Raw genomic sequence first — 24,645 nt, 5'->3', positions numbered from 1 at the left:
GGGGCCTGTCAGGCTCTCAGACAGAGGGCATCTCACAATCAGTGTGCCAAGCAGGTGCCTTCTGCTGCCTTATCAGGGATGCTGGCTGGTGTAAGTGGAAAAGCACAGATGTCAGCCAGGAGACAAGGGCTGACACATCAGCTGCTTCAGGAAGGGGTCACCTCACAGGCCTTGTCCCCAGCCATGTTACTGCTTCTGGCCTGTCAGCTCCAGAGTCAGAGGTGACCAGAGGCTTCCTACTGGGTGTTAAGTGTCTTAACCACAGACCTCAAATTATTCACCTGTCACTGTCATCGTTAGCCAGGGCCTGAGGAAGTAAAAATGTAAGCTTATCAAGTATATTTTCTACCCTTAGTTTATAAAGTATATTTTCTACTACTGCTTCAAATATTGAATCATTCTTTGCAGGATTGACTGTGGTAGTAGTAACATAAGATGTATCTCTGCCTCTACCTCTCTCTCTTTTCTTATTCCTCTTCCTGCTAGTCTTCAGAGAGCTCTCCAAAGGAAAGGTCATTGAATCACACTAAACAAATAAATAAATATTCCAAGAGACCTCTGATTTCTATCTTATTTTTATCTTCAACTCTTCTGCTCAAGGTAGACTAAATAGATAATTTTACCCAAGGGCTCCTCTGAGCTTGACACCATCCAGAAAAGATCTGGAAGTGTGCTCCATCCGGTATTTCAGAAAGTTAATAATGACATTCAGCAGTGTTAGCCCAACTGCTGATCACTGAGGGATGATGCTAAGAACTGGCTGACAGCACTATGTGTCATGCATGATACCTGGGCCTGATTGTCCAGCAAACTGGCCCACCCACAGCCTCATCCATTTGTTAAGTCCACATAGCACCATTCTGGCTATAAGAATTCTTTGAGACAAAGCCAAAGGCCTTGCTAAAGACAAGTAAGCACCTTCTCTTCCCTTTGCTTCCCTTTCCTTCCCTTCCTCTATGGGTTCATCAATCCTGTTTTTGTCCTTCAAGTGCCTGGAGGTGGCTGTGGAAAAGCTTGCCCCATCACCTTCGCAGGGACTGAGGTGAGGCTGACCAGCCTTCATTCTCCACAGCATGAGGAATGGACAAAGGCTGAGGGCATTTGTGCAGCCTCAGGTTCACCTCAGCGCATGTACACAATGTGCATGCTGAAGCCTCTACTGTACCAGGCACATCTGGACTTTTGACTGAGCCATTCTGTGTCCTGCTGCAGAGGAACAAACCACCTCTCTGAACTGGGCTGAGAGCTCTGGTCCTGCAGATCCTCAGGCAGCTCTTGCTGCCGCCGAGCCCTGGCAGCCTGCTCCAAGCTGCAGAAGTACCCACGGGTTTCTCTTTCCAGGGATCCCCTGCACACACACGGGGCCCCACTCTCCTCCCAGGACTTCCCACCTCAACAGAGAGCCTTTCCCAGGAAGGAGCATGCCTGTGCTGGCCTGGTCCATTTCTGCACCCTCTCCCCATGCTCCCCACAGTCCCAGCTGGTGGTACTGCTTTGCAGAGCAAGGGGGCTGTGGTGTCCAGGACACAGGGGCACTCTGCAGGTCTGTGCTGGGCAGGCTGGGAGGCAGGGACAGCTCATAGGGCTCTTCCACTGACTGCCTCCCACACCAGCTCTTCTGTGGCTGTCGAGGGTGCTCAGAGGTAGCCTGCCTTCTTTCCAGTGCCATGAGAAGTGTTTGGGTGCTGCACTATATCCAGCCTATAGCATTTCAGTAGGGGTAAAACCACTCACCAGACTTCTTTCCCTGTCCCCTCTGTGTCCCCTGGGTTGCAGGACTCTCCTTTGCCTGCTCACACCCCAATTTAGCATTTTATCTTGCAGGGACTCCACCTGGCACAGGCTCGTGCTCTGTGAGCTCTATTCTCTGATGATCCCCTGGGACACACTGTCCCTGCAGCTCCCCTAGGCTCTCCTGGCAGCTCCTGATTCCTTCCAAAAAATGCTCACCTGCCACCAGCCCCAGCACATGCTGTAGTGCCACAGGCAGGTTAATTGGAGCCTCCTCACCATCTGCCTGAGTGCTGGACACCAACAAGCAACACCTGAGGGAGTCCCCATGCCCTCAAACACCCAGCTGGGGCTCTGATCACTTCACCCTGAGCCCATGGAGAAACAGGCAAAGCCAGGTCCCTCTTGCAGACCATTTCTGGACTGCAATGTTCTTGACAGCAACTGTGAAGGAACACCTGAGCCGCCAGGCACTACCCTGAGCAGAATCACTTTATGGGATGGAAATGCTGTTCTGGAGGCCAGCTGTGCCACAAAAATGCCCGTTGCCAGTCCCTGCCTGTGGTCACAGGATTGCCACACACCAGTACTGTGACCAAGCTACAGGAACAATCAGGCTTATGCCAACAGAAAAGACTCAGAAGGAGATTGTAGAAGTGGGATGAAAGTAGCTCTGGACAGACAAAACCCTGCTGCTTCCTGGCAGTGCTGCTATGGTGGGTCTCTATATTCCTCTTCATTTCCACCCATGGGCATTACCCTGGAACCCCCAGCAAAATTCTCAGAAAAAGCATCTCAGACACACTCTTCACTGCAGGTTCCTTTATTTTGTTTAAATACGTGAGTAGGATTGATAATGACAATTTATATGGAAAACATTGTTGCCCTCATTAATAACAAACAAAAATCACCAAAGAACAAAAGACAAGCTTGGCATATCATGAGTTATATTATGAGTGCTTTGCAGAAGACAGATAGTACATAACTTCTGATGTACACCCACTCATGACTTTGCGCAGTGCATCCTTGAGCTCCTGGTTTCTCATGCTGTAGATGAGGGGGTTCACTGCTGGAGGAACCACCGAGTACAGAACTGCCACCATGAGATACAGGGATGGAGAGGAGAAGGAAGGTGGCTTCAGGTAGGCAAAAAAGGCAGTGCTGAGAAAGAGGGAGACCACAGCCACGTGAGGGAGGCACGTGGAAAAGGCTTTGTGCTGCCCCTGCTTAGAGGGAATCCTCAGCACAGCCCTGAAGATCTGCACATAGGACAGTACGATGAATACAAAAAACCCCCAAAACAAAAATACAAAATGTGAGAAGCCGAATTTCCCTTAGGTAGGAGTCAGAGCAAGAGAGCTTGAGGATCTGGGGGATTTCACAGAACTGGTCCAGGGTATTTCCTCCACAGAGTGGCAGTGAAAATGTATTGGCAGTGTGCAGCAGAGTGTAGAGAACTCCACTGCCCCAGGCAGCTGCTGCCATCTGGGCACAAGCTCTGCTGCCCAGGAGGCACCCGTAGTGCAGGGGCTTGCAGATGGCAACGTAGCGGTCATAGGCCATAATGGTGAGAAAATAATACTCTGCTGACATCAAAAAGAAAAAGAGAAAGATCTGTGCAGCACATCCTGTGTAGGAGATGGCCCTGGTGTCCCAGAGGGAATTGGCCATGGCTTTGGGGACAGTGGTGGAGATGCAGCCCAGGTCGAGGAGGGCAAGATTTAGGAGGAAGAAGTACATGGGGGTGTGGAGGCGGTGGTCGCAGGCTATGGCTGTAAGGATGAGGCCGTTGCCCAGGAGGGCAGCCAGGTAGATGCCCAGAAAGAGCCCAAAGTGCAGGATCTGCAGCTCCCTTGTGTCTGCAAATGGCAGGAGGAGGAACTCAGTGATGGAGCTGCTGTTGTACACGTGCTGCCTGTGGACATGGGGTTCTGTCCAAGGAAGGAATAACAAGTGAAATGTCAAACATCTACAAAATCTATTGCATAGGTCGTTTAAGCTACTTCTCTCTCACCAACACACAACAGACATGCACTGCCTTACTCCTTTCTGGAAGACCTCCGTGCAACTCCCTGGCCAGAGTTCTGGCTGGGTTCTGTTGTTGATGTTCCTTCTGTGAGCAGGAGAAACTGCCTTTTGGTACAGGGAGAGTCAGTTCTGCTCTGCAGCCAAAGGCATAGGAACTGGGTGCAACCTCAGATGCCTGCTGGCGAGGGGCATCTCCCTCTTTGCAGATCCTGAGGAGCAGGTCAGATAATCTCTCAAGAAACAATAAAATTGATGGTGGCACTGGCTGTAGGCTGAGGTCTATGGAAGAACTTGTTGAGGTTCTTTAAAGACATGCAGACCTTTTCCAGAGCAATGCTCTAGGAGCCTCAATCTGTAATAAAAACACTATTCCTCCGTTACCAACAGTCTGGCTTGCCTGTCGGGCATCAAATAGAGGATTGAGTGCCTCTACCCTGGAGGTAGACCATACCTGAACTTTCACTTGAGAAACTGTGGTGGTTTTATTCAGGTGGGCAGCCGTGCTCCACCACAACCACTCTCTCACTCCCCCTCACCTCAAAGAGGAAGGGGGAGAAGATACAACACAGAGAACTCGAGGTTTGAGATGAGAAAGGTTTAATTAAAGGGAAAGGGAATGGGGAGGAAAAACAGAAACAAAGAAACAATCAGTCCGCGCGGAAGCACAGAGAGAGAAAAAATTATTCTCTACTTCCCATCAGCGAGCGGTGTTCGGCCACGTCCTGGGAAGCAGGGCCCCAGACGTGTAGTGGTTGTTCAGGAGGAACAGCCCCCTCCCCCACGAGAGCCCCCCCCTTTTATTGCTGAGTGTGACATCAGGTCTTATGGAATATCCCTTTGGTTGGTTTAGGTCAGCTGCCCCGGCAATGTCTCCTCCCCATCACTTGCCCACCCCCAGCCTGCTGGCTCTTGGGGGCTTGGAAGGAGTCCTGATGCTGTGCCAGCACTACGCAGCAATAGACACAACACTGGAGTGATATCAGTGCTGTTCCAGCTATGAGTTCAGAGTACAGCACTGTGTGGGCTGCTGCAGGGAAAAGGTGACTCCAGCTCAGACAGACCCAACACAGAAACCTATTTCAGGTTTGAATTTGTGTGAATTCTCACACCACCACCCCAGGAAATCCAAAGGAAACTCATGACCAAATTCCCAAGACATTATGTCTGAAGTACTATAGTGGATGAGAAGGGGGTTGCTCCAGGGAGTGTGTCTGCAGTGCACAGATGTCAGAGAGATGTCCAAATCTCCCCTGCCATGGTGTTTCTAGGAGCAGCTCCCTCTCACTCCCACAGAGAGCTTCTGTGCTGCCTGCAGCTGTCCCTGCCTGCAGCTGGTTCCCTGTCCCCACACCTGCCTGCAGCTCACAGCCCCCATCCCACCCCATCAGAGCTGGGTGCTCAGCTCTGCCCTGCAGACACCTCCTGGCAGCAAGGCTCTGCCCAGGGGCAGCTCGCTGGGGGCATGTCCTAGAGCCCAGCTCACACAGGCCCTGCTGACCCTGCACACGTGGTGTTGGAGCTTTCTATGGGTTGAGGGGCAAGAACGGGACTTGATGGGGATCCTTGTAAGCTCCTTTTGATGGTGTAGAAATGATAGCCTTTTCTAGGAAATAACAGTGTCTATTTCTATTCCCACTCGTCCAAAGAACAGAAGACTGAAAGAAAAGGCACAGGAAAGCAGAGATCCAAGGAGCTAACTCCTGCCTTCTCTCCTCTCTTGCAAGGTGGCTTGAATACACCCTGGCTATGCTATGGAACTGTGAGCAGGCTGCCCGAGGCAGCAGCCTCCCGCCAGCAGCAGCACCCTGCCCTGCTGGGGGGGCTCCTTACACCTGCAGCTTCTCCCTGCAGTGCCCTGTCCCCGGGCAGGCTGAGTGCTGAGCCTGGCAGGCGGCAGAGGCCCTGCCCTGGCACACAGCCCCTGGGGCACAGCAGGGACCCTGCTCTGCACCACAGCCCTGGACACCCCTGCCTGCACCCCCGGCTGCAGAGCCTGCAGCCAGCCTGCAACAAGGGAGCCCTGGGGGCCTGGCCTCTCTGCATTTTCCTTCTGCTAGAAACTTACCATATTATGTGCTTTAGTCATTAAATCTCCAATGATCTCTTACTATACACTCAGTCCACTGAGCCCATAACCTCTCTCTCCCGTCTCTCCTCTCCCAGTGCCACCTGTGGTCAGAGCCTGCAGCCCTGCTGCGCTGTGCAGAGGAGCTGCTCCTGGGCAGAGCTGTCTCTCTGCAGCGCTGCCTGCTTGCCAGGAGCTCCCCTTGGGCCCAGGAGCCTGGCCCAGCTCAGCAGCACAGCACCCGACTGTGGCATCGCTGCTCTGTGCCATTGGGCTCCCTCCAGGTGTCCCCAAGGCCTCAGTGCTGACAGCTCCTGAAGGCAGCAGGGTTTCTGCTGGGGCGTGGTGTTTGAAGCAGACTGAAGTCATCACTGACTGCTCCTCTCTGAACACAGGGGAGATGCATTTTAGAAGTGAGATTAGTGCTATTAAAGTGTGTTTGTCAAACACGAGCACAAATGATTTCCTCATTTAACCCCTGTTGTGTTCTCACCATGTGGCAGGTCACCTCAGACATGACAGCCAGGGATCATTTCACCCTTCTGAACACCCTTTACCATGTCTTTTAGAAACCGAGAAAGAAACATAGAATCATAGAATCATAGAATATCCTGAGTTGAAAGGGACCCTTAAGGATCATCAAGTCCAACTCTTGATACCGCACAGGTCTACCCAAAAGTTCAGACCATGTGACTAAGTGCACAGTCCAATCTCTTCTTAAATTCAGACAGGCTCGGTGCAGTGACCACTTCCCTGGGGAGCCTGTTCCAGTGTGCAACCACCCTCTCTGTGAAGAACCCCCTCCTGATGTCAAGCCTAAATTTCCCCTGCCTCAGCTTAACCCTGTTCCCGCGGGTCCTGTCACTGGTGTTAATGGAGAAAAGGTCTCCTGCCTCTCAACACCCCCTTACGAGGAAGTTGTAGACTGTGATGAGGTCTCCCCTCAGCCTCCTCTTCTCCAGGCTGAACAGGCCCAGTGACCTCAGCCGTTCTTCGTACGTCTTCCCCTCCAGGCCTTTCACCATCTTCGTAGCCCTCCTCTGGACACTCTCCAACAGTTTCATGTCCTTTTTATACTGTGGTGCCCAGAACTGCACACAGTACTCGAGGTGAGGCCGCACCAGCGCAGAGTAGAGCGGGACAATCACCTCCCTTGACCTACTAGCGATGCCGTGCTTGATGCACCCCAGGACACGGTTGGCCCTCCTGGCTGCCAGGGCACACTGCTGGCTCATATTCAACTTGCTGTCTACCACGACCCCCAGATCCCTCTCTTCTAGGCTGCTCTCCAGCGTCTCATCGCCCAGTCTGTACATGCAGCCAGGGTTTCCCTGTCCCAGGTGCAGGACCCGGCACTTGCTCTTATTGAACTTCATGCGGTTGGTGATCGCCCAGCTCTCCAACCTATCCAGATCCCTCTGCAAGGCCTTTCCACCCTCATTCGAGTCCACAACTCCTCCAAGTTTGATGTCATCAGCAAACTTGCTCAAAATACCTTCTATTCCTACATCCAGATCGTTTATAAAAATATTGAAAAGTACCGGCCCTAAAATGGAGCCTTGAGGGACCCCACTGGTGACCGCCCGCCAGCCTGACGCAGCCCCATTTACCATAACCCTTTGGGCCCTGCCCGTTAGCCAATTGCTCACCCATCGTATGATGTTTTTATTTCTGCCCAGTTCTTTTTGGGATCAGGAACAGATCAGGGACATCTCCAAATGGTGGCAAAGGCCATGGAATAAAGGAAGTGGAGCCCTGGAGATACCTCTACTGCTCCCTTTTAACAACATGCTTCTGCTGTTGGGAGCCCTCCCACGATGGTTGGGTTTGAGGCTTGTCCTGGGGCCTGGATTTTTCAAAAGATGGGAACAAAGGCATCTGGGATGGAACAGCCCCTCGGAGTGACTGAACTCTTCACTGCATGTAACTCACTTCTGAAAGAAGGATGGGTTTTACAGAGTGAATTGGAGTACATGCCAGGGCCTCAGCACCATCCCCCAGTCTGCCATGCAGGAGGCAGAGGTGGTACACAAGGGAAGGGCAGACGTACCCTCAACATGTCATGATGAGAGAGAGTAGGGCAGTACTGCAGGCAAAAAGGGGAGTGGGGAGAATGATCTAGGACGGATGCCATGCTCTCCTCTAGGCTGCCACAGCCTCCCCATGGTGCACAGCTTTGGGCCTTCAGAGGAGGTGGAGACCACAGAAGAGGCTGAGGTGGAGGGGCAGCCTGCCCCTTGCAGCTGGGCTGCCAGATCTGCCTGCAGGAGACCACTTGTGTCTTGGTGTCCACAATGGAGGAGGAACCCATCCTGATTTAGGATCTAAGCTCTCTCATTTCAGGAGACCTGTGGCATGCTGAAGGCAGGACTACAACCCCTGACTGTACTGCACACTGATGTACCTGATGAAACCTCATCTCTTTCCATGTGCTGAAAAGCAGCTGGACTACAACATGCATTTTTCAAGAGGAGTGTCAAGACACAATTTTTTATGTTTGCAAGTCCCAGATCCTGGTGAACATCAGCTAGGTTGGCCCATCTGGCACCTGTGCACAGAAGCTGTCTCCAAGAACCCATAGAAAACATTTGGAAGGTTTGCACCGAGCACTGTCACTGTCCTGTGACACTCAGCGATTAAAGGCCCCCAGTATGACATGGGGTCATTGCACTCAACTTACTCCAATGGCTTCCATAAGACTTTCCCCAATTCTTCAGCCTGACTGCAGAGATTTACCTCCTGCCATGCTGTCACCCTGACTAACTGACATTTTGACCCTCATCCAAGTGCTCCGCCAACCTGCTGCCCATCCCATAGAGGAGTGGCTCCTTCAAATGGAGGACAATATCCTGTTGTTGATCCCCCCATCCATATGTCCCTATCCAGCACAGCACCCCAAGCTGAGGAACTGTACTGGGTCTGGCTGGAATGTTAACTTTCCCAGCAGCAGCCCATTCAGTGCCGTACTCTGTACTTGTAGCTGGAACAGCAGTGTTATCACACCAGTGTTGTGTCTACTGCTGAGCAGCAGTGGCACAGCATTGGGCCTTTCTCTAACCCTCCTAGGGGGTGGGCAAAAAAGTGAGGAGAGAAACATCACTAGGGCAGCTGACCTAAACCAATCAAAGGGATATTCCATACCATGTGGTGTCACACTCAGCAATAAAAGGTGGAAACAGGAAGAAGAGGGGAGGGGTGGGCTCTCGTTGAGAAAACGTCGGTCCTTCTCTCGAACACCAGCTGCATGCGTTGAGGTCTTGCTTCAAGGACGTGGTCAATCATCGCTCATTTGTGGGAAGTAGAGAGTAATTTCTTTCCTCTGTACTTCCACATAGCCTTCATTTATTTTGTTTGTTTGTTTTCCTCCCTTCTTTTTATTTTTCCTTTTCCCCTCCCTTTTCCCCTTTCCCTTTTTTATTTCCCCTTAGTTAAATTGTTTAGTTCATGGTAGTCTTTATTTAATTATTATAATTATTTCCCTTTAATTAAATTATCCTTATCTCAACCCGTGAGTTGTTCTTTGCTTTACTTCTCCCCCTCCTCATCTAAAGGAGGGGGAGTGAGAGAGCGGTTGTGGGGTTTAGCTGCCCAGCACGGTAAAACCACCACAAAAGGTAGGTGTTATCTGAATATGAGGCACATCACACCAGGGTTTACACTTGTGTCCTTTGGTTTGCAAACACTGCTGCTGCTTCTCATCCCCATCCTTTAATCACTCTGATGGCACTGTCCAGGCACAGTGATTTTTTCTGTGTCCTTGGATCACAGGATGCCCGTAGCCAAAGACATTTTCAGCAGCTCATTCTCATGCCTGGAGAATGGGCACACCTTCAACACTCAGGTCCTCAGCGCTGCACCAACACCACAAAGGCCCTCTGCTTTCAGGGCAGCACAGCCCAGGCCTGTTTCCTTCTGGCCTCAGGAACACCAGGGCTTGCCCTCCATGGGACCCCTTATTTCATCCTCCTCTGGCCATCTGCTATCCACGGCAGCTGTGATGGAAAGCGTGTGCATGGCCAGGCTCTTGGGCACAAGGTCTGGGACAAGTCTGAGTTTGGCCCTTGTGCCACAGCTGAGGTGCTGCAGCCCGGATGTGCCCCAATGCCCTCAGCCTGGGGCACAGGCAGGAGGAGCTGGATCCCCACCTGCTGTCACAGGGCAGGGACATTGATGGAGGAGCTGCTGAGGTGTGGGGGGACAGGTCCCTCAGCTTGGGGTGTTGTGCTGAATGGGGGTAGATTCTTCAGAAGAGACAAGCAGGGATGATAAACAGGGAATATGTTTTCCTTTCCCTCTTGTACCACCTCTGCCTCCTGCATGGCAGACCGGGGGATGGTGCTGAGGCCTTTTCAAATCTCAGATCCCCATGTGATATCTGGGAAGGAAAGCCCTGGCATGCGCTGCAATTCCTCCATATAAGACCTACTACTTCTCCAAGTGAGCGACATGCAGTGAAGAGGAATTCAGGTATACTGAGGGGCTGCTGCATCCCAGGTGCCTTCACTCCCATCTTTTGAAAAAAGCCCACCCCAGGATAAGCCTCAAACTGCAACTTCCTGGGAGGGCTCCCAATAACAGAGGCATGTTAGTGCAGGGACACAGCAGGGACTTCTCCAGTACTCCACTTCCTTTATTCTGTGGGCTCTGTCACCATTTAGAGATGTTCCTGGCAGATTTGTCAGAAAATGCTGGAATATAACACGGTAGAAGGGAGGTATCATTTTCTCAGGACAAGAAGGGAAACCTGTCATTTCTATCCCAGGCTGTTCTGTCTCCTTGATACTGACCTTATAGGACTTCAAATGACACGTGCTGATGTCACAGGGGGTGCACTGCATCACCAGGATATCGTCACTGGAGCAGCGGCAGTGCCGGCACTTCCCTGCAAGGCCTGGTCCCTGCTGGGCACTGCTTGGGTGCTCCCCAGCGCTGTCCTTCTGTGGCCAGGAGTGGGGTCAGCAGGCAGCAAGCTTGCACTGGGCGACCCTCGCTGACAGGCGGAGGAGCAGGGGCACCTTGCAGAGGAGCTGTGGTTGAGGAGCCAGGGCCGGCATCCTTTGTCCTGAGCTGAGGGCCAACAGCAAGCGAGAGGGAGGGCTGCTGGAGGGTGACCATCGCCTCTGACACGACTTCCCTGTTCCCAGTGCTCCTGCATCTCTCCCCCAAAGGTAATGCTGTCAGGAGTCCCTTCCCACGGGGTGGTCCAGTGGCTCTCAGGCGTTGCTGACCACTAGAGCAGGCTACCTAGAGCCGCATCCAGCCTAGCCTTTAATGCCTCCAGGGATGGGGCATCCTCAGCCTCTCTGGGCAACGTGTTCCAGTGCCTCTCCATCCTCTGAGTGTAAAGGTGTGGGTGTCAAGAGCCCGTTTCCAGGTGGCCCAGGGGCTGTCAGCTGTCCAAAGCTGGAAGTCCTGGGCTGTGGGGGGGACTGGACAGAACTAGTGGCTTCTGCGAGAGCCCTTTCTGAAGGTCCCACTGGGCTCAGGGGACAATGGGGCAGCCAGGACCCCTGGTTCCTGATGATGGGTCCTGTTCTGAGCCCCAGGGCTCCTCTGCGCATGGCTCAACCTCCTCATGATGGGGACAATCCAGGACCAGATTTCCCTGGGGGCTGCTGCCTCTTTGGGATCTGGTTCTGGGAGGAAAGACCTCTGGTGTCCCAGAGACTGGTGTGGCCTGCAGCTCCCACAGGCCTCTCACAAATGTTCCAGAACTGCCTGAGCTGGAAATTAAGCCTTCCCCTTTACTGCCCTCCTTCAGGGGAACCAGCCCCTCCTGTGCCACCAGGCTGGTAGAGCATGTCTTTGGTGCTAAGATGCCATCCCTGGATGGCCACAATCCTGGTGCTGAATCCTTTCCACGTGCCTAATGTGGTGGTTTTACCCAGCTACACAGGCAAACTCCACAGCAACTGCTCTTTCACTTCCCCACCTACAAGGAAAAGGGGGAGAAAATATGATGAAAAGAGCTCAAGAGTTGACGTAAAATTTGAGGTCACCCACCAAATATTGTCATGGGCACCAATTATCATCACGGGCATACAAGCAGTATGTCATCTTCATAGTTGCTGACCACAGACTTCATTTTGGTTTTATCTCAGTGTAGTAGTTGTGTTTGGTCTCAGCACTGTGTTGGATAGCACATTACATACTGTGTGTGTTCCCTGTTGTGCTGTTTATCCTTTGTGGGGGCTGGTTTATGGTCATTAGTTTACTCTACTGCCTAACACTGCCTTCTGTTGTGATAAAATTACTGGTCATGAGACAAATCTGGTAGTTGTACTCAGGTCCCCGGTTTGGGTCTGGACACCCTCCCCGGGTCAGCGAGTCATGTCGTGTCCGTGGCCTGAGTCCCTGGGGTCAGGTCGGCTCCCCGACCGACCCCGGGTCACCGGGTCATGTCGGGTCCATGGCCTGCATGCAAGTGTTAGGTCGGGTTCCCGGCCCGGGTCCCTGGGTAGGGTCGGGACCCCGGCCCCGACTAACCGGGTCATGTCGGGTCTCCAGACCAAGCCCCTGGGTTGGGTTGGGAGCCCGGCCCCAGGTCACCCGGTCATGTCAGGTCCCTGGTCCGGGTCCCCGGGTTGGGTCGGGAACCTGGCCCTGGGTCCCCGGTTCATTTCATGTCCCCAGCCCGGGTCTCCGGGTCAGGTCAGGACCCCAGCCCCGAGTCACTGGGTCATGTCGGGTCCCCAGCCCGGGTCCACTGGTCGGGTGGGGACCCCAGCCCCGGGTCCCCTGGTCACGTCAGCTCCCCGTCCTGAATTTCCGGGTCAGGTCAGCACCCCGGCCCCGCGTCACTGGGTCATGTCGGGTTCCTGGGTCGGGTTGGGACCCCAGCCACGGGTCCTCTGGTCATGTTTGGTACCAGGGTCAGTTCGTTATACCGGCCCCGGGTCACTGGGTCATGTCAGGTCCCTGGCTCATGCACAAGTGTCGGGTCCCGACCCTGACCCCAAGTCCCCAGTTTGTGTCGTGTCCCCGGCCCGGGTCCCCCTTTCGGGTCAGGTCCCAGTCCCAGGTCCCCTGGTTGGGTCGGGACCCCGGACCCGGGTCAACGGGTCATGTCGTGTCCCCGGCCCTGGTCCCCGGGTTGGGTCTGGTCCACGGTCCAGTTCCCCGGGTCGGGTCAGGTCCCCGGCCCGGGTCCCCGGTTCAAGTCAGGACCCTGGCCCTGAGTCACCGGGTCATGTCTGGTCCCCGGCCTGGGTCCACCGGTCGGTTCGGGACCCTGGCCTTGAGTCCCCTGGTCATGTCAACTCCACGGCCCGGGTCCCCGGGTCGGGTCGGCACCCCGTCCCCGGGTCACTGGGTCATGTCGGGTACCCGGGTCAGGTTGTGTCCCCAGCCCCGGGTCACTGGGTCATGTCGGGTCCCCGGCTCGTGCTCAAGTGTCGGGTCCCGACCCTGACCCCAGGTCCCCAGTTTGTGTCGTGCCCGCGGCCCGGGTCCCCGGGTTGGGTGGGGAACCTGGCCCCGGGTCAGTGTGTCATGTCACGTCCCCAGACCACATCCCCGGGTTGGGTTTGGTCCACGGTCCAGGTCCCCAGATTGGGTCGGGACCCCAGCGCCAGGTCAGTGCGTCATGTCGGGTCCCTGGCCCGGGTCCACGGGTCGGGTTGGGACACAGGTCCCGGGTCAGCGGGTCATGTTGGGTCCCCCACCAGGTCCCTGGGTTGGGTCAGGACCCCGGCCCCAGGTCACCCAGTCATGTCGAGTCCCCGCCCGGCTCCAAGGGTTGGGTCAGGACACAGTTCCCAGGTCCCTGGGTCATGTCAGGTCACTGGCCGGGGTCCGTGAGTTCGGTCGGGCCCCGGTCCCCGGTCCCCGGGTCAAGTCGTGTCCCCGGCCCAGGTCCCTGGGTTGGGTCCCGTCCCTGGCCCAGGTCCCTGGGTCGGTTTGTGTCCCCGACCCAGGTCCCCGGGTAAGGTCTTGACTCTGGCCCCAGGTCCCAGGGTCATGTCTGGTCCCTGGCCCGGGAACTCAGGTCAGGTCTGGACCCCGGCCCCTGGTCAACGGGCTATGTCGGTTCCCCGGCCAGGGATACTGTGTTGGGGCGGGACCCCGGACCTGTGTCACTGGATCATATATGCTCCCCGGCCCGGGTATCAGGGTTGGGTCCCCACCCCGGTCCCAGGTCCCTGGGTCATGTCGTGTCCCCGGCCCGGGTCCCCGGGTTCAGTCCGGTCCGTGGTCCAGGTCCCCGGGTCGGGTCGGGTCCCTGGCCCCAGGACACTGGGTCGGGTCGGGTCCTCGGCCCGGGTCCACCTATCGGGTTGGGAACCTGGCCCCAGGTCCCCTGGTCACGTCAGCTCCCCGTCCTGGATTCCCGGATGGGTTCGGCACCCCGACCCTGGGTCACTGGGTCATGTCGGCACTGCCCCCTGAAGGCAACACAGGAGACCCAGGTCCGGGGTCCCAACATGACCAGGGGACCCGGGCCGGGGACCCAACATGACCCGGGGACCCGGGGCCGGGGTCCCAACCTGACTGGTGGACCCGGACCAGGGACCAGACATGACCCAGTGACTCAGGGCCGGTGTCCTGACCTGACCCGGGGACCCGGGCCGGGGACACAACAGGATCCAGTGACCCGGGGCCAGGGTCCCGACGTGACCCAGGGACCCAGGCGGGGGACCCAACCCAACCCGGGGACCTGGACCGTGGACCTGAACTGACCCAGAGACCTGGACCGTGGGCCCGACCAGACCCGGGGACATGGACCGCGGACCGGACCCAACCCAGGGACCAGGGCCGGGGACACGACATGACCCAGGGTCCCGGGCCGGGGTCCCAACCCAACCAGGGGACCTGGTCCGGAGACCCGACCTGACCCGGTGACCTGGGGCTGGGGTCCCGACCCGACCCTGTGACATGGGCCAGGGTCCTGACCCGACCAGGGGACCCGGGCCATGGACCCAACATGACCCGGTTAGTCGGGGGCGAGATCCCGACCCGACCCGGGGACACGGTCTCTGTCTGGACATGAGCCGGTGACCCCGGGCCAGGGTCTCGACCTGACCAATGGACCCGGGCTGGGGACCTGACATGACCCAGTGACTAGGGGCCGGGGTCCTGACCTGATCCGGGGACCCGGGGCCGGGGTCCCGACCAGACTCAGAGACATTGGCCGGGGACCTGACATGACCCAATGACCTGGGGTCAGGGTCCCGACCCGACACAGTGACCTGGACTATGGAACCGACATGACTGGTTACCTGGGTCCAGGGTCCCGTCCCAACCCGGGGACCTGCTGTGGGACCTTACATGACCCAATGACCCGGGGTCAGGGTCCCGACCTGACACAGTGACATTGGCTGTGGACCCGACATGAACCGGTGACCCGGGATAGGGGTCCCAACCCGACCCGGTGACCCCGGCCAGTGACCCGACATGACCAGCTGACCCGGGGCCGGGATTCCAATGCAAACTGGGGACCCGGGCCAGGGACCTGACATTACACTGTGACCCGGGGCCGGGGTCCCGACCTGACCCGGGTAGCCGACATCACCAGGGGACATGGGCCATGGTCCCGACCCAACCTAGGGACCCAACATAACCAAGTGACCCGGGGTCAGTGTGCCGACCCAACCCTGTGACCCAAGCCGGGGAGCTGACGTTACCAGGGGACCCGGGGCTCGGGTCCCGACCCGACCCAGGGACCCGGGCCGGGGACCTGACCCGACACGGGGACTCGGGCAGGGGACACGACCCAAACTGGGGACCTGGGGTCAGGGTCAGGACCCGACATTTGCGCACGAGCCGGGGACCTGACATGACCCGGTGACCCGGGGCCAGGGTCCCGACCTGACAAGGGCACCCAACATGACCAGGGGACCCGTGGCTGGGTTCCCGACCGGACCCAGGGACCCGACATAACCCAGTGACATGGGACCGGTGTGCTGACCTGACCAGGGGACCCAGGCCAGGGAGCTGTCATGACCCAGTGACTTGGAGCTGGGGTCCTGACCCGACCCGGGGACCCGGGACGGGGACACGACATGACCTGGTGACCCTTTCCATGATGACCAGCTGTGGTGAAGGCCTTGGGTTGCTTCGCATTGACTGAATGCCAGAGGATACTGGAAAGCAAGAGAACCAAGACTTTGCACATCTCTGGGCCCCAATGGCAGATGTCAACCTTACAGAAGGAGCCCAGGCAACAACAATATGCTTTGCTGAGAGGCAAAACCCCTCTCACAGCAGACGGTACAGGGAACAAAGCCTTCATCCCATTTGGCTGATCTCACAGGAATACCCAGGCACAAGGCTGCCAGGCTGTCACCATGGCTGTCGCAGTGTGCCGCTCTGTCAAGCAACAAGTAGCATTTCAGGAGAATCCAGCCCTATTGCTTCTTCTGCAACTAAATGGCCACTTTTCTGACCCTGTCAGGCTTCTCATGCATTTGACATCACAAAGAAAAGGTGGTGTCTCCTTCCTAGGGATATTGAGGAATAACACCAAGCACTTGTGTAGGCTGAGTAGAGGGGGAGGATCACCTCCCTTGGCCTGCTGGCAACACCCTTCCGAATGCACCCCAGGATCCCGTTGGCCTTCTTGGCCACAAGGCACACTGCTGGCTCATGCTCAGCCCACTGTCCCCTAGGACTCCCAGGTCTCTCTCTGCAGAGCTGCTCTCCTGCTGGTCAGTCCTCTGCCTCATCGTTCCTCCCTCTGAATAGCAGCACAGGCCTCTGGGGTATCAGCCACTCCTCCCAGCTTTGTGTCATCAGCAAAGTTGCTGAGGGTGCACATCATCCACTTCATTGATGATTAAGTTGAACAGAAAGAGGAAATTTGGCACATCCTGTAGCTCTGCACACTCAAGTAGGGCAATTGCTGCCTCAGGAATAAGTCAGCACAGTATTTAGAGAGGGCCAGTCAGTGTTTTGTGTGGTCTACTTCCAAGTGTTTTCCCCAGGAGAGACCCTGCTGCCTTCCAGGAGCTGTGAGCCCTGGAGCCCAGGGCCACGTGCAGGGAGCCTGGTGGGGGGCAGAGCAAGGGAGGCCTTGGGCTGGGCCTCTGCTGCTGAGCTGGGCCGGGCTCTTGGGCCCAAGGGGAGCTCTGGCAAGCGGGCAGCGCTGCAGAGAGACAGCTCTGCCCAGGAGCAGCTCCTGTGCACAGCGCAGCAGGGCTGGGGACACTGCCTGCAGCTGGCACGGGGAGGGGAGAGAAGGGAGATAGAGGTTACGGGCTGCGTGAATTGAGAGGATACTGAAAGCTCGATGAGGAATCAATGCTTGCAGCACATTACAGGGTAAGTCTGTGGCAGAAGGAAAATGCAGAAAGGCTGGGCCCTGAGTGCTCTCTTTTCACAGGCTGGCAGCAGGCTCTGCAGCCAGGTGGCTGAAAGAGGTGTCTAGGGCTGTGGTGCAGAGCAGGGTCCCTGCTGTGCCCCAGGGGCTGTGTGCCGGGGCAGGGCCTCTGCCACCTGCCAGGCTCAGCACTCAGCCTGCCCAGGGAGCTGCCCAGGGCGCTGCGGGGAGAAGCTGCGGGTGTAAGGAGCCCCCCCGGCAGGGCAGGGTCCTGCTGCTGATGGGAGGCCGCTGCCTAGGGCAGCCTGCTCACAGCTACACAGCACCCAGTGGCATTTCGCAGGCAAATTTTTCATGTTTAAAGTCCAATTAGGAATAATCTGTCCTCTTGCCAGTTACCTGCTCTTCTGAATGGGGACGGATAGCAGGGAGAAATGGAAAAGGAGCTGCCAAATATGAGCTCATGACTGAGACTCCTGAACTGTGGTACTGATGATCAGTATGTTTGTGAGCTGCTTTGAAAGTTCCTTCAGACTCTCCTCTTCCTATCAAAAGCAACAGCATCATCTTTGCTGCACCCATCCGGGCATTTTTACAGGTCCTATTCCACCTGTAAACATGCACAGGCTACTAGCCAGTCCCCTGCATACAGGAGGTTGCTGAAGGGCAAAGATTACTGCACAGAGATTGGGTTGAGGCTGTGAGCTGAAACGGACTTGAGACAAGGAAACAGCTCCCAGAAATAAAACTTTCTGTCAGCGGGGATATGATCAAGGATTGAGAGGAAGGTAAATCAGAGGGCTAATTCATCAGAAAAGTCCATGTTCCTCCATTCAGTGAAGACCCCTTCCTCTTAACCTACCCCTAGTTTCCTCTCCCACCTAAACAAAAAAGTCGCTGCCCTCTTGGTCTTTTGAGCTGTGAGCTGTCCTGAGGATAGAAATCTTTCCCATAGTATGTTTGTAATATCTGGAAGGCATACATAGTAGAGGAGATGCTAAATGCAAAGACATGCTATTGGGCTGTAGACATGAATGTTAGGTGTCCTTGGCAAAAGGTGTGGTGCTGAGACCTTGTTCAGGTACCTTGAGAAGGGCTGGGCATTGAGGGATTGGCAGTGAGAGAGCATTCCTCCTCTCTTAGCAGTGTCTGGCTTCTTTTCAGGGTAAGAGAAATGTGATTATCCTCCATCTCCAAAAGCTGCAAGATCATGGCCATTGTGAACAAGCCCAGCCCGCTCACCTCAGCCTGCTCTGAGCTAAAGGGAATCCCTTTGCCTCTCAGGTCTCACAACCATTCACTGTGAGTGCAGCAGAAATCCTCAGAATTTCTGACTGTAGAGAACACTGCTTTGGCGCGAAGAGGGGGAAGAGGATATGTAGAAAAAATTGCCCCTAAAACTCCTTTCTGTCAACTACATTCTGTAGCACAGGAATGCAGATGTTGACATGCCCTTCTGTGTGAGAAAGGATTTCATCTGACAAAATCTGAATATAAAACTTTGCCCAGCTGCTGTGCTCCTGTGTACTCACTGCACTGAGTCAGGACTGATTCCCTCAAGAGCCCAGGAGCAGAGTTCCCTGCTCCTCATGGTGCAGTGAACTTTAAAAATGAAGCTCATGTCATAGAGCTAACTGAAAGATTCCAGGAGAGAAAGGAAAAGCCTGTAAGTATGGCAGGGGGAGGGTCTACAAGGAACGGTATAGGTTTCACTCAGAGAAGACTGTTCTAACTTTTCATTATCTTTTACTACCTGTACAGATCCCTATACCCAACAGGCAGCAAATGTCCAACAACAGCTTCATCACCGAGTTCCTCCTCCTGCCATTTGCAGACACACGGGAGTTGCAGCTCCTACACTTCACGCTCTTCCTGGGCATCTACCTGGCTGCCCTCCTGGGCAACGGCCTCATCCTCACCGCCGTAGCCTGCGACCACCACCTCCACACCCCCATGTACTTCTTCCTCCTCAACCTTGCCATCCTCGACCTGGGCTGCATCTCCACCACTCTCCCGAAAGCTATGGCCAATTCCCTCTGGAACACCAGGACCATTTCCTACACAGGATGTGTTGCACAGGTCTTTCTGTGTGTTTTCTTGATATCAGCAGAGTTTTCAATTCTCACCATCATGTCCTACGACCGCTACATTGCCATCTGCAAGCCCCTGCACTACGGGAGCTTCCTGGGCAGCAGAGCTTGTGCCCAGATGGCAGCAGCTGCCTGGGGCAGTGGGGTTCCCTATGCTCTGCTGCACACTGCCAATACATTTTCCCTGCCCCTCTGCCAAGGCAATGCCTTGGACCAATTCTTCTGTGAAATTCCCCAGATCCTCAGGCTCTCCTGCTCACACTCCTACCTCAGGGAAGTTTGGGTGCTTCTGTTTAATGCTTGTTTGACATCTGGATGTTTTGCTTTCATTGTCTTTTCCTATGTACAGATCTTCAGGGCCGTGCTGACAGTGCCTCCCGAGGAGGGACGGCACAAAGCCTTTTCCACATGCCTCCCTCACCTGGCTGTGGTCTCTCTTTTTCTCAGCACAGCCATTTTTGCCTACCTGAAGCCCCTGACCATTTCCTCCCCATCCTCTGACCTAGTGGTGGCAGTTCTGTACTCGGTGATGCCTCCAGCACTGAACCCCCTCATCTACAGCATGAGAAACCAGGAGCTCAAGGGTGCCATTAGACAAATGATTTCATGGATGTTTCTGTGTAGTGATAAATTTCCCTTCTTTCCACACAAGTGACATTCCTATCCCCATGAAGGCCTCATCCTTGTTTCATATGTATATTTTCATTGTTATCTTTAATGTCATTACCATTTATGTTCTTAGAGAAACATTTGCAGATGTCTGTAATGAGTAATGATACCGCTCTGTTTACTCTGGAGGCTCTATAAACATGTCTCACAGTAGGACAGCAGGACAGCACTGCCTGTTTTAGTATCTGCTTAATAAAACAGGATCTTCATAGTGCAGTCTGAATGCTTCACTCTTCTTTCACAGCTTGTGCCAAAATCAGGGCTGTGCAGTTGCTCCCCATGCTGTTGCATGGATTTGGGAGAGACCAAGCATAGGATTTAGGACCAACCTGTTGGTGTCTAATGGCAGCAGAGATGGTCACTGAGGTACATAGGCATGACTGTCCCACATGGGACACAGCAGAGGACATCCTCCAGGACATAAATGTGAAGCTGCCAGGAGAGTCCATTAGCTATATGCAGATTTTCATTGCTGTGCTGAGGATGCCCTCTGAGCAGGGATGGCACAAAGCCTTCTCCACGTGCATCCCTCACATGGCCATGGTCTTCCTGTTTCTCAGGAAGCCTTTTGCCTTTCTTGCCTACCTGAAGTGCCCTTCCATCTCGTCCCCATCCTTGGACCTGGTGATGGCTGTCCTGTACTCAGTGATGCTCCCAGCAGTGAACCCCCTCATCTACCGCACAAGGAACCAGAAGCACAAGGAGAGACCATTTCTGCCATTAGGAAAGTGATGTCATGGACGTCAAGTGCTGTTAGGGATGGCACTGAGGGGCTGCAGGCTTCAAGGGGATCTGCTGCAGAAGAGAGAAGGGGACACAGCAGGGGACACTGACCTCTGTATGCTTGTGCCATGGAAGTCCCCATCTGTGGGGCTGAGCCCTTTGTGCCTCAGGAGCTGCTGTGCCCTTCAGAGGGGCTGGGGCTGTTGTGGCAGTGCCCAGAGCTCTGCAGCAGCCTGCAGTGGGCACTAGCCTGAGGACCACTGCCACTGGGCTGGGATGAGGGTGGGGAGGTGGGCAGAGGTCAGGGAGGTGGAAGAGCCGTGCTTGAGGTCTGTGTTGGGGGAACAGCCAGCTCTGTCGGCCTTTGTCCTGGCCTAGAGCCCTGCAGACCTGGAGCAGGGCTGTCTGCAGAGGGCCCCATGGGAGGTGGCTGGGTCAGAGCAGGGGCCATGGGCTGGAGGACGCTGCAAAGGAAGGAAGGCCATAGCAGGAAGGGACCCTGAGGGTGCCATTGGGATTGTAATGGGGGGAGCTCCTCCCAGCCCTGAATGTGCACTGCCATGTGCGGTGCCGTGGTGGCACGGATGTGGGACCATGTGTGGGGCAGTGGGGCTGGGACGATGCAGGAACAGGGCTCTGAGAGGAGCCATGAATGAGCTGGCAGGGGGTGACAGCAAGGACGGGCTCCAAAACATAAATTTATGGTGGAGATGGAGATATGGTTTTAGCAAGGGCAGAGCTCACCTGCAAGTGGTGTTATCAAGAAAAGTCAAGAGCAAAGAGAAGAGCTTCTGCTGGAGCTAAGGCTCAGATTTCTCACCCAGCTCACCCAGGGCTCTTCCTGAGCAGAGTGGTCACAAGCCCTGCCTGCCCTCCTGCCTGCCCCGTACCGGCAGGTGGCTGGAGCAGAGGGGACCCCCAGCCAGCCCCTCGATGGGGCTCTGCCAGCCCCTCGCCCTCCCCTCTGCAGTGACGTCATTGCTGCCCAGGGGGCTCTCTGATGTGCAGGACAATTTCAGGGAGGACATCTGCCCATGTAATTGTTAGAAATGGCTCATTCTTCAAAATAAGGTTAAATAAAAAGATAGGATTTATTAAAAGAATAGAGGTAAGCAAACAGCGCTGGGTGCACCAGGAGTCTCCGCTCCACCAGGACGCACACCAGTTACATCAAGTAGCTGATTTTTATGCTCCTAGATTAATACATATTCATTACTACTTCTAAAAAAAAAAACAGGTTATTATAATTAGCTTCCGGGGTCCAGTCCCTCCTACTGGAGCATGCGCATCAGTCTCCGGTGGTCCCTCTGGGGGTCTCTAGGGGTCTTTCATGCTGAAGGCTCGTAGTCTTCCTCTCCAAGTTTTTTTCTTGTCCTTCCGCTTTGTACTCCTTTGGCACCGTATCAAGTTTATAGAACATCCCCTGCAGGTCTTGTCTCCCAACCGTCCTTCAGCTTCTTTTTTCTTCTTCTTAATCTCTTGGCCACCTGGCCAGATATCAGAGGCTTGCATAGTATCCCATAACAGTCACTAGTTGTTATCAGTTGTTCTGAAACCCCCAGACATCAAAGACTTCATACAAACACAAGTAGTTTTCTTATTGACACTTCACGAGTAATTAAAACATTCTTCACCAGCCATTCACAGGGACAGTCACACCTATAGCAGTGTTAAGTTAATCTCGAAGAAGACAAAAAAAAGGCTGTAACTGTTAGAAATAGAAGTCCGGAATAACAAAGGCAAACAGGTTCATAAATTTGAGGAGTATTTTCTGAAGACTTGATAAATTGACTAGAATGAGGGGGAGACTGGGACACACTGCATCTGTGGTTGAAGAATTAAATTGCCAGTGCAGGGCCCAGAGGCAGACAGGACTGTTCTTTATGGACAATAATTGTTAAAACATTCCTAACATGCCAAAAGGACCTACTACCACTAAGATGCATTTGGTGTTTCGAGCTGTCACTGGCAGAGGTCTTGCAAAGTCTTTCTGCAGTTGTGCCCAGGGACCTTCACTCCATTGGTGCTGGGCTGGGGCTTTCACATCAGCTGAACCTGCATTGGTTGTGGCACAAGCAAAATGCCTCTTACAGATGCACTCTGCATCCTCCTTCATGGGAGGGCACCACTCCATGTCCTTTGCTCTGCTCACGGTGTTTGTTTTAGCTCACAGATGAACTGGATTACATCTGCTTGAGTCTCTTGATGCCCGAATGCACCGCGCAGTAACTATTACTTTCCCTTACTGTGAGGATTGACCTGATGGGTCTGTTTACACTAATCCCTTTTAATTTCCCTAGTTGGAATGTAACATATTCCCAGACTGGGACAAGCAGCTGGTTCTGCCACAGCCACTTAAAGTCACCTATTCTTGAGTCTTTCAGCCTGAGTTTATCACACATGGACAAACATGAATATCTTCGGGTTTCAGTGGCAATTTCAAGTGTAGTGAACTCCAGGAATCCACTGGAAAGTCTTCCAGGACGTGTGGTGCCAGCCCAGAGGAATCCCTTGCAGAACCTACAGACTTGTCCAGGCCATAGTCTTGAATTCCCAGACTGCAGTGGCTGCCTTCCAATGATTGTGACTTATGTTAGACTCATAGAACCATAGAGCCATAGAATAATGTAGATTGGAAAAGATCTCTCAAATCATCAAGTTCAACCATTTACCTAACAGTACCACATCTACCACTAAACCATGTCCCTAAGCACCACATCTACACGTCTTGGGAACACCTCCAGGGATGACCACTCCACCACATCCCTGGGCAGCTTGTTCCAGTGCATCACAACCCTTTCAGGGAAAACATTTTTCCCAATATTCAACCTAAATCTCTCCTGGTGCAACTTGAGGCCATTTCCTCTTGTCCTGTTGCTGGCCCCAGTACTGAGTCCTGGGGGACTCCACTTGTGACCTGCTGCCAATTGGATTTAACTCTGGGAAACAGACTCAAAACCTTTACTAAACCTTAGGTAGAAAACATCCACAGCCTCTCCCTCATTCACTAAGTGCATCACCTTTCCATAGGAGAACAGGTTTGTTAAGCAAGACCTGCTTTTCATGCCATGCTGACTGGACCTGATCACCTGGTTATCCTGTATGTGTCGTATGATGGCACTCAAGATAATCTGCACCATAACCTTCCCTGGCACCAATATAAGACTGACAGGCCTGTAGTTCCCTGTGTACTCCTTCTGGCTATTCCTGTAGATGGGTATCACATTTGCTAGCCAACAGTTGACTGGGACCTCCCCTGACAGCCAGGCCTGCTGATAAATTACAGAAAATGTCTTGGTAAGTACTTCTGTCAGCTCCTTCAATACCCTTGAGCTGGTTATGGATGGAGATTCTCCTTAGTCCTCCTTTTGTTCCTAAGGCATTTATAAAAACATTTTTCATTCTCCTTTATGGCAGTAGCCAGACTGAGTTCCAGCTGGGCTTTGACCCTTCTAATTTTCTGCCTGCACAGCCTCACAACATCTTTATAGTTAGTCCTACTGAGCATCTTGCTCCTTGTTCCAAAGGTCATAAACTGTCTTTTTCTTCCTCAGCTCTAGCCAAAGCTCTGTTCAGCCATGCTGACCTTCTCTGCTGGCTCATCTTTCAGCACATGGGGATGACCTTTTCCTGTGCCTTTAGGATTTCGTTTTTGAAGTGTGTCCATCCTTCCTGGACTCCTTTGCCCTTCTGGACTGCCTCCCAAGGGACTCTGCCAAGCCGGCTCCTTAACAGGCCAAAGTCAGCCCTTTGGAATTCCAGGGTGGCAATTCTTCTAACCCCTCTTCTTACCTCTCCAAGAATCAAAAACTCTATTAATTCATGATTGCTATGCCCAGGGCGACGAAGCTGGTGAGGGGCCTGGAGAACAAGTCCTACGAGGAGCGGCTGAGGGAGCTGGGCTTGTTCAGCCTGGAGAAGAGGAGGCTCAGGGGCGACCTTATCGCTCTTTATAGGTACCTCAAGGGAGGCTGTAGCGAGGTGGGGGTTGGTCTGTTCTCCCACGTGCCTGGTGACAGGACGAGGGGGAATGGGCTTAAGTTGAGCCAGGGGAGTTTTAGGTTAGATGTTAGGAAGAACTT

At 54.2% G+C, this 24,645-nt stretch overlaps 1 protein-coding gene and 1 pseudogene across 2 annotated transcripts; one reads left to right on the top strand and one right to left on the bottom strand.

The window, feature by feature from the left end:
• Positions 1–2,681: 2,681 nt before the first annotated feature.
• On the bottom strand, positions 2,682–12,318 carry LOC311216514 (olfactory receptor 14C36-like; annotated as a pseudogene). The gene is made up of 3 exons: positions 12,311–12,318; positions 11,709–11,756; positions 2,682–3,646 (listed from the first exon to the last, which is right to left on the bottom strand). The product of its transcript is annotated as an olfactory receptor 14C36-like (transcript).
• A 6,548-nt stretch (positions 12,319–18,866) lies between these two features.
• On the top strand, positions 18,867–19,826 carry LOC311216513 (olfactory receptor 14C36-like; the record flags this gene model as incomplete). Its single annotated transcript, XM_084298038.1, has 1 exon — positions 18,867–19,826. One exon carries the CDS (start codon positions 18,867–18,869, stop codon positions 19,824–19,826), a length of 960 nt encoding a protein of 319 aa, XP_084154164.1.
• Positions 19,827–24,645: the final 4,819 nt, after the last annotated feature.

This window comes from Netta rufina (genome assembly GCF_964035555.1).
Source record: "Netta rufina genome assembly, chromosome: 18".
NCBI classification, from domain to species: domain Eukaryota; kingdom Metazoa; phylum Chordata; class Aves; order Anseriformes; family Anatidae; genus Netta; species Netta rufina.
The sequence above is the reverse complement of the archived record's forward strand: the minus strand, read 5'-3'. Positions and strand labels throughout refer to the sequence as shown.